General features: G+C 40.9%; 1 protein-coding gene across 1 annotated transcript; it reads left to right on the top strand.

Moving 5' to 3' along the window:
* Positions 1 to 1,839: 1,839 nt before the first annotated feature.
* On the top strand, positions 1,840 to 2,187 carry LOC137294453 (uncharacterized). Its single transcript, XM_067825473.1, has one exon. The coding sequence runs from the start codon at positions 1,840 to 1,842 to the stop codon at positions 2,185 to 2,187; it is 348 nt and encodes a 115-aa protein (XP_067681574.1).
* The last annotated feature ends 7,688 nt before the right edge of the window (positions 2,188 to 9,875 follow it).

The following is a 9,875-nucleotide window of genomic DNA, read 5'->3' as shown; positions in this document are numbered from 1 at the left end:
TAGAGAGAGAAGTTTGGAAGTTTGGGAAGTTGTACGTGAATGAATGTATGTTTATAATTAACATGACACTAAATTCAACTCAATTTGACTTAATCTGGCTAGGTGATCCAACTGAAATAACATAAGGATTAGTTGTATATCTTTGTCAGTATCGATTAACAACACACAGAGACTCCACGTCCGTATGTTCTTACAGTAATCTTTCGTTTTATCAAAAGATGACCTCTCGTATGAGTCTTATGTGATGGGAACGCCGTATATTTAAATCTACATTTAAAGATTTGTCATAAGCCGGGCACGCGTGCCGCATTCAGCTGTGAAGGGCTCAGTTTCGTAAACGACCTACCACACGGACATTGTCAATCGAAGCTATACTTCAATCGTGATTTTTGGTTTGTCAGCCAGAAGCAAGGGCGAAACTCAGCAAAGTGTGTCAATCTTTACTGACCCCATTAAATAACAATAACTGAAAGGCATTTCAAACTGAAACGGACTTACAATGTTTATGTTCTCGAATAAATATTACACGAAAGATTCTCTGAGACTGACAATCCCTCTGTTCAAATATGAGTCTATTTTTCGAAATCATTTGTATGTTTGGCTTAAGTGTGATTATGAATAATTAATGGATTCAATTAGTCCAGATGCTGTCAGTCTTTAGTTTCAGTTTTGTTTGTTCAAACACATTAACAAGGCAAATATACAGGTTGTGGTGGCTCAGTCATTACATCGTTTCATCAATGTATTCCGGGTGTATTTGCTGGAGATGAAATTCAAAGCTATTTCAGGTTCTTTTGATTGCGGTTCTCTGTTCGGAAGCAAAGACTGATTTCAGCAGTTGTCTGTGACAACCCGGTTTCGAACTGGCCTTCAGCAATCCACGCTTGTCGATAGAGGCAACTTACGGGATCGGGTGGTCAGGTTCGCTGACTTGCATGACACAGTCATGTCATTGTAGTTCCCAGCTGTGTTATTTACGGGCCGGCATATAACTGTTATATTGCTTAGTGCGGCGTAAACAACAAGCAAACAAATTCTTTAAGACGTCAATCGACGATACAGTGAGTTCGTAGATACAAAACAAATCCGCTTTGCTTAGCATTAGGTCTTTGTCACTCATTTCCCTGGGGAGGATTTGCTGTGAATAGGACACTATATTTTACAGTGTACATGTACAGTACATGTTATTAGTGTGCAGTATACAACCCTGTGCAGTTAAAAGAACCCATCTCCTAATTACGTAATTAAGAGATTTAAAAAATCAGACCAAGTTTACCGCTTCCGTACAACACAAATACACATCATACGAACTACGTACTTGTTGCAAGTGTGCCGCGTTGCATCTTCTACCACCTATGCAAAAGTTTAGCATGTGGTATACTTCACTGAGGGGGTCAATTTATATTGTAAAAGGGTGTTTTTCAAACAAACGAAAACATCAAAAAGTTACAAGACCTCAAATTGAATCCTTTTATTGGCAGTTACATGAATCATGACAAAACCATCGATTCTAACCCCCAGAAAATGTGAGAGCAAAACTTAATTGCCAACTGAAAAAAGAAAATTGTCAAACATGATTTACCGATGGGAAAGCCTTCTTATATTCACGACTCATGTTGGGTGAAGTTTTCATGTAAATGGTTTATACATTCAACCATGTATACTGACGGGCAAAAGAAATTTTCTGTTGCAAAATGTATCGTAATTTCAACATATAAAATCAGTATCAAATATAAATTGTTACATCGTTATTGCCTCAAACACTAGTTTGATTACCACAAGAAAACGCAACTCTTTACCACTTTGGACGGAAAACAACAAACAACAAAACACGTAACAATGACAAGGTTAAGTCCAGAGGAGAGAGAGAGGGCCATCGGAATGCTGCAGCTGGGCGCCACTACGGGTGACGTTTCAAGAACGTTCCACCGTTCTGTCGTTACCGTCAGGAACCTTCGTCGGCGTTGTCAACAGACTGACCAGACCTCAGACAGACCCAGAACAGGCAGGCCAAGGGTGACAACTGCGCAGGAAGATCGCCACCTGAGGCTATTGCAACTGAGAAACCGCTTCCTGACGGTGACGTCATCAGCGGCAACGGCTCTTGGTTACCCAGTCGGTCGACGGAAGGTAACAAGAAGACTACGTGCACATGGTATCAGGGCCAAGCAGATTCTGTATATCTAGAAGCGATGGAAGGGCTACAGAATACAGAAGAGATGAAAGGACAGCTCGCTGCTGCTTCCAGGAAGCAGAGCCGTATGGTGTGTGAAGCGTTATGGTATGGGGTGCCATTTGCGCTGGCCAGAAGACATCAACGGTAATCTGACCGGCCAGCGATATATATTGACCAGGTTCTTCGACCGGCAGTTCTGCCAATCCTTCAACAACAACGACAGGGGATATTGTTCCAACAGGACAATGTTCGACTGCACGTTTGCTAGAGAACTTCTTTCACGTCAACAACGTTAACGTCCTTCCATGGCCTGCACGCTCTCCTGACATGTCACCCATCGAGCACTTGCGGGACCACCTCGATCGACAGATTCAACGGAAACAGAACCCACCAGTTACAGTACGACAAATGGCTCAAGCACTTGTCGAAGAATGGAGGCGTATACTAGCTGACGTCATCAGACGCCTCACCACTTCAATGCGAAGATGCGTGTTTGCGTGTATTCAATGCAGAGATGGACACACTCGCTATTAGTGACTTCAAATCCCAGATTGCTGTGTTTCACGTTCGGACCGTCTGACAGTGAAATCTCTATTTTGACCCCATGTCGACCAAAATAAGTCAAAGTCTCTGTTAAAGCTGAATTCTTTGTATTGAACATGTGCCAATGTCATTGTTTAACAAATTACATCCATATTTCACTTTGTTCTTGTTGTTTTAAAGCCATAACATTTTTCCAGGGGGAGTTGCTTTTGCCCGTCAGTTTATACTGCGTACAATCTGTAAATTAGTATAACACATATGAGTACAGATGTGTCAGACATCGGTAATAAAAATACATGGTGCAATGTTATCCGTCATTAATGATCAGTGGAAGGCGAATCTAGGGTCCAGAGAAGACAAAATACCACTTGCCTTAAAATACAGCAGCATGAGAACTACATTCAGTCACATCTCTGATCCATTTTTCTAGATGATCTATACCGTTTCATCTAGACCTCTTGCGTTGGCCAAACTATGGGGTTAGGATCACCGTAATTACGCGATATGTTCATGCGTGCATGTGTTGAAATAGATAAGAATATTTGGCCTAGCAAAACCGAGAACTACAGACTTCGCTAAGGCCGATCCGATTCACATTCTTGTCCAGAATATCATCCCTGTAGCGCAACCTGACATCATGTTCACTGCAAAACACGCAGATCGGTTCATTCAGCTATGCTGAACCAAAATCAGTTGAACCCCTCTACAGTGAACATGATCAACCAAATTCTTAATTCATACTTCACTCATCGGCAGGGCCCTCTGTAAAAGACTAGGCAGTACCTCGTATCGGAAGAGTAGTGGAGACCAGTACGCAAGTGTCCCCCTGATTCATGTCAATCCTAAGGTTGGCGTCGTTGCGTCTTTGGGTTGCGAATGTATACCCTCCACTTCGAGCAATAACATTGACGCCATTTGGTTTGGTCAGACCATTTCCGAGTGCGGTAGCAATCTTGAAGTAACCAGGAGGAACTGGTCTTCCAGATGTGTGGGTGAATGCTGTCGACCACCTGCATAGCGCTGATGCAAACGCCGGATATTGACTCAGTTCCATCCTGATAACATTCTGGCTGACGACGTAATCGTTTACAAAGTCACGTTGCGCGGAGTGAGTTTCAAGCATGCTTATTAATCAGTCTAATTCGTTAAACGACGTCTTTGGCTGTGAAGGTGCATGAGTGCATTCAGTTTTTGGAGGTCCTAGTAGCAACAACAGTTACTGCTATTTTTAAGCACTCGTCCAGATTGTGCCCCTACCAACATGGCGGAGTTTATTTCACATGAACTGAAGGTCCATGCATTTCCCAGTCATTGCCTATCGGGATGATTCAGTCTTGCATGATTTTTGTTATCTCATGAACAATGTTCCAGCAATGTTTGCTTAGTACATCATAAACTATGAAAGCATATTACAAAAAGTGCCAAGAAAGTTCAATCCTTTTGCCTGCACTGTTGAACAGCATTCTTGACGCGTGGCAGTGACGTGCTGATCGTCATGTTTGCCGTCAGTTCAGAGATATCGAACGTCCAATGTAACTAAACCTGTCACTGAAAAATGTACACTTAAAGTCAGTGGGTTTAAAAGGCAAAAAGTAATGACAATTACGTCAATGGTTCAGTGGAAGTTGGCGGTTTTAGACACAGATCGAGCTTGAATTGTTTCAGAAGACAATGAACTCATGTCTAAACGCGACTTTAGAAAATGTTCAATTGTCAAAGATAGTGACGTTAGTGCACATGATTTAACAGCATATCTCTTATGCAAGTTTCTTGAGAATTTGGAAGGAAACGAAACAAATATACATTGTAGTTCAACCATTTGTTTCTCACCATGTGTCCTACTGAAACATGTATATCTACTGGACAAAATAAGTTAGGGATATTGGTATTTTTATGGTTGATATTTCACGAGTGTGTCAATGAATATATAGATCATTATTCATATTTTCAAAATGTACATATATCCATAAGTACATTTGTCCAGTTTACAAACTAACAGATGCATTTCGAAAAATGTCAAAGGAGAGATCTATGTTATGAACGCCTTACCTATTTTATGCTTCAGTGGTCTTATATATCTCATCTAACTGAGAAGGGGATTTTACCTTTTTGTAGTAGTACTGAAATCATCTAACCTGAAAATATTCATACGGTCTTTTATTAATTAATCAAAAAGCGTTTTTCTTGCTCTTCAACACTCAAAGGTTAGACGTGTTCATTTTTCAGCTTTTGTACACGTAACATTTTGTTCCTTTGGCTCATGTTTGACATTTTATTCTTCAGACATTTTGAAATCTTTATATTAACTGTGAACTCTTAGATTTATCTATTCTAATACAGTGGGTATAACAATGGTTTGAAAGTAGTTTAATGGCCAGGCGTTTTTCTCCAACTTACGTTATATAATCATGTAAAAGAAAGTCCATAACTCTTTGTTTGAAAATAGCGAGAAACAAATGCTGATCACCTACGTGATCGATACCAAATCAATACAAATGCTCGACGCGTGAACTCCCAATTGTTTGGGTTTGGGGTTGTTCTATCACAGGATTTCCAGCATTGAATAACAATGACATGAATATATGTGTTAATGCTCTAAGTCAATACTAGGCAGTATGTATTTTATATTGTAGGTACATTACAAAGGGAATCTGCCACACTCCCCGCATTAGGTAAACTATGAGAGGATTTAGAATGAATTTACGTGGTTCATCGTTTACAGTTATACTTTCAACTTCAGTAAAAACACATTGTAGATTAATATTGGAAGACGCTTCGTGTCAAATATTTCAAAAGAATGTGGAGGTGAAATGTCAAATTAAGTGAGTGAGTGATTGGGCGGACTGGCTGGCGAGCGAGTGAGTGAGGAAGGAAGCGAGAGAGCGAGCGGTCCAAAAGCAAGTCTGAATCAGACAATCCAGTGATTGTGGCCCCGACAATCAAATGGAATGATCGCAATTTTACCCAGGGACCAGTTCCACAACCTTCACATGCCGTCGGTATGAATCTTGAAAACGTCGTCTTCGATATTTCACGAGCGCTTCAATTAAGTGCTACAAACTACACGCGCCATACAATGTACTGCCACACTGAAATATTTAGAATACATTTGGATTATTCTTTCGAATGAGTTTCCGCAGCCTTTGATGAAGAATCCCTAACTGAAATGCTCAGTTAAGACAGTCAACGCGATGTTGGACTTTCATTTATATCACGGTGGTAAACTCTAAGAGAAAGTACATTGTGCCGTTAAGCCAGGAACATTATCAGCAAATGCTACTGGAACTGACAATCACAGACCTCAGGCTTGCCAGTGGGAACATAATCTTGTACATCAAATTTGGGGGAAACCTGATCATAACACCTGCCGAGGTGTCGATAGACTAACGGGACTTATAAAATTTCGTAACGTTCAAAACAAGAGACTGAACATTCCAGTCAAAAACGCATGAGCATGTTTGGATCATATATTTTAATCTGCCACTTTAAAGCTAACTAGTTAAATATATCAAAACATTTTAAATTAGTTTTTCCTATTCAATCGCCGGCGGGCATCAGCTTTCAAATCGGTTCACAGCTGAATCACAGTATTATGTCTGGTGTTGCTAACGTCACAAGTGTTCCGGGCTCACCCTGCTATGGTGCCCAATGTCTTTACAGTGGCAATGCATCGTTTAAAGTGATGCCTGTTGACACCCATCTACTGCCAGTCTGCCACATGAAGTAAGTAATTACACAAATGTTACGAGTCTGATGCATGACAAAATCATATTACAGGAGTATTTAAAAATTAATGTTGATATTATTAGACTCAGTATTTTTTTGTATTTATTTGGGGCACAACGATGAAGTTTTATTCACCAGCCCATAGTATATGTAATTCTTTAAACCAGTATAACAAGACAAAGGAAATTCGTATATGTAGTCATAGATCTTCATTTCCTCATTTCATGTACCTAAGAAAAGAATGTAATTTACTTACATACACACACATACACAGACAAACAGGCGCATGCACGAATGCGCAAACACACACATCGTGTACGTGTTCCTTATACAATTGTGTTGAAATCGATACCGCAGTTGTAATGTTGAAATGACCCTTCAATCTTTCGGTCTACACACACTTAAAACGGCCAGTCCCTTTGCCGCAGAAAACGCAGCAACCCCAAACATAACAACGGAAAGTATCACGGTTCACCACCTATCAGTACCTATCACTTTATAACATTATCTGTTGCCAGCCTGTACCCAGTACCATTGTGCCATGCAGAGCATGTGTGATGTTATTTTGCCTCCTTCAACTACGACATAGATACATCTTCGTGTGAGCTGAACCACGAAACATCTACTACAACACCAGGAATGGTCGTCAACGCACCCGGATGGATTAACGCCAATGCGAAAAGTTTTCCATAGGTATTGACGGGGTTGATGAGTAAGTGAGTGGGCCTCGACCCAGGTGTGACATCTACATACACAAGAGAGTGTGTGACTTGTTATATAAATACGCTTCAGTATCTGAGACCAGTGAGTCAGTTAATTATTTTCAGGAGTGTACTGAGAAATTATTTGAAATGTTAGTCCTGCACTTTGATAACGCCCTTTATGAAACTATCTGGCATAGAGTGAGTGTGTGAATGGGTGAGTAAGTGAATATGGTTTACCGTCTCCTTCAGCAATATCCCAGCAAAATCATGACGGGAGACACACTAAATGGGCATCACACATTGTACTAACATGGGGGACAGAACCCGGGTCTTTTGCATGACGAACGAACGTTTTAGCCACCTTCAAGCAAGAAGTATTCATTCACATGGGTGCCAGAAGTTGACTTCACATTTAACGAGCGAACGCTTTAACTGCTTGGCTTCCCCACCGCCCCTTTTTATCAAGAACATTATACGCAAATTGCAACGTGAATGTTTTCTCCAGAATGAAGAATTATGTACCTATGAGCGGGACGATAGGAACATAATTCAAAACTACACAATCAATTCATCTGTTGTAGTTACCTTCACCCCCAGGGACGTGTCTGGGTAGGACTGGTCATCAGGAACTAGGCTGGTCGCAGGAAAACAAAAACAAACATTTTATAGGACTGTTACAAAATGGTTTCTTCTGTGAACTTCGTGGAACTGCCTTGTATGACAATGCAACACTGAAACTGATTACATAGTGGAAGATAGTGAGTGACATCGGCAATATATTCAGCGATGTCGTGACGAGACGAATTTGATTAATATCCATACTGAAGTCAATGACCTTTTAAATGTAAAACTTCTCATCGAAGGATAATTTCTAGATTATCACAGCTCTTAATTTGAAACTAGTATACTATCATAAAAATAACTCCTTAGAGACTACAGTACAGTGCTAAATAAGGGGTATAGATCACCATCAAATGAATGTTGATCACTATACCAGGGACTGTGGGGAGATAAAGTGCTACCTGCATGGCTCCTTGCTGGATTTACAGAACAATGGTCCGCATTCACTTGTGTCACATGTATCCTGCTTTGAATGCTGTAACGTATTCATAAAGACAGCACAATAGCTTACAGATTATCGGACACGTGCGGTTTATGAAATCTGGTGAGATTGGTGAGGGTACGAGTACACCCCCTACAAAATCATCAATAACTTTAACACAGCCACCACCCCATCCACCCGCCACGCACACACGCACACACACACACACACACACACACACACACCACACCACACCACACCACACCACACCACACCAAGACCAATCCAAGACAAATGTTTTACAAATTGGTAATGAACTTTTAGACAGTAGATAAAGTTTGTATTTTTTTATAATAATATGCATGCTATCGATCAATTGGTCTTCCTTCGGAAAAAATGTAAATGTCTCGAATGGATGAAGAAAAAACAAGCTGATCTGTTTTCAGTGGAAGAGTGTGTCTTTCAGCATACCAGGACGAACATTGTCACAGGCATAAGAAAAGGGTATCAGTTTTCATTATTTCACGTTGGAATGAAAATGACAAATGGGAAACCTAATAGGGAAACTATTGACGTTTGCATCAGTCTAAACCTTACTGGTCGGACGACTTGCAGTCAAGATGAAACAGTGTTTCCTCAAGAGGGAAGATTTTATTACATTTCACAAGAAGCATTCAGCGGTGCGTGCACGGAAAACCGAGTTTACGAGTGAAAAAAGTCTTTGATAAGCATTCAGTTAATGACAGAAAACCATTCAGCGTTATTCCTATGAAACCTACAGATGATAGCTGGAATATAGTGGCGTTCACATCCTTTGAGTGAGTGAATATTGTTTTACGCCGCCTAACAATATTCCAGCAGTGGTACAGCGGGGAACACCAGAAATGGGAATCTTCGGCTTGACTAGCAAACACTTTAATCACTAGCCAACCCCTACTGCCTCGTCACTTCTGAAACACTTGCTGTACTTGCATTTATAACGCTAATGATAGTAGCACCAGCGAAGATCCGGGTTAGAACTGGTCTTCTGCAACCCATGCTTGTCGTTAGAGGCGACTAACGGGGTCGAGCCTTCTTCGTTGATCCATGTCATGTGTTCCCAGTTGCACGGGTCGACGCTCATGCTGTTGATCACTGGATTGTCTGACATAGACTCGATGTTTACACACCTCCGCCATATAGCAGGAGTACTGCTGAGTGCGGCGTAAAACAATACATAAACAATATAAGTTGTTCACTGGTGACGAGGGCGGCATGGGTTGATGTACCGTGCATGTTTGTTTATGTTCCTGAGCCCGAAGGACGAGGGTTCAGTGACCAGTGAACAATGTATTTATCTTACGGAACACCTCAATGCTAATTCTGAACTGTTTGAAGCATCGGTATCGGATCGCACAGCCAACCTGTTTGAATCAAATGATTCGAATCCTGCTTCTTGCTCTTTTTCTTACGTTTTGTCTTAGTAAGCTTGAGTTGGTATGATTCCAACATTCGAACGTTTTGTCAAAATTTATTCATTAGAATGAGAGGCAAATCTTCGTGGCCAGCACTACATTTTGCAGACGATACAAGGAAAGCAGATTTAGAGTTATCTCCCTTTCATCGATTTGCACTCGCAAAACATCGGAAATTTCCGTGCATCATGCGTGATTAAATGTTGTTCGAGATAGAAAAACTACCACAA

The sequence above is a fragment of the Haliotis asinina genome, chromosome 8, assembly GCF_037392515.1.
Source record: "Haliotis asinina isolate JCU_RB_2024 chromosome 8, JCU_Hal_asi_v2, whole genome shotgun sequence".
Taxonomy (NCBI): domain Eukaryota; kingdom Metazoa; phylum Mollusca; class Gastropoda; order Lepetellida; family Haliotidae; genus Haliotis; species Haliotis asinina.
The sequence above is the reverse complement of the archived record's forward strand: the minus strand, read 5'-3'. Positions and strand labels throughout refer to the sequence as shown.

Excerpts from the sequence above, each read along its gene's own strand:
- LOC137294453 (XM_067825473.1), top strand. The coding sequence starts at position 1,840 with ATGACAAGGTTAAGTCCAGAGGAGAGAGAGAGGGCCATCGGAATGCTG.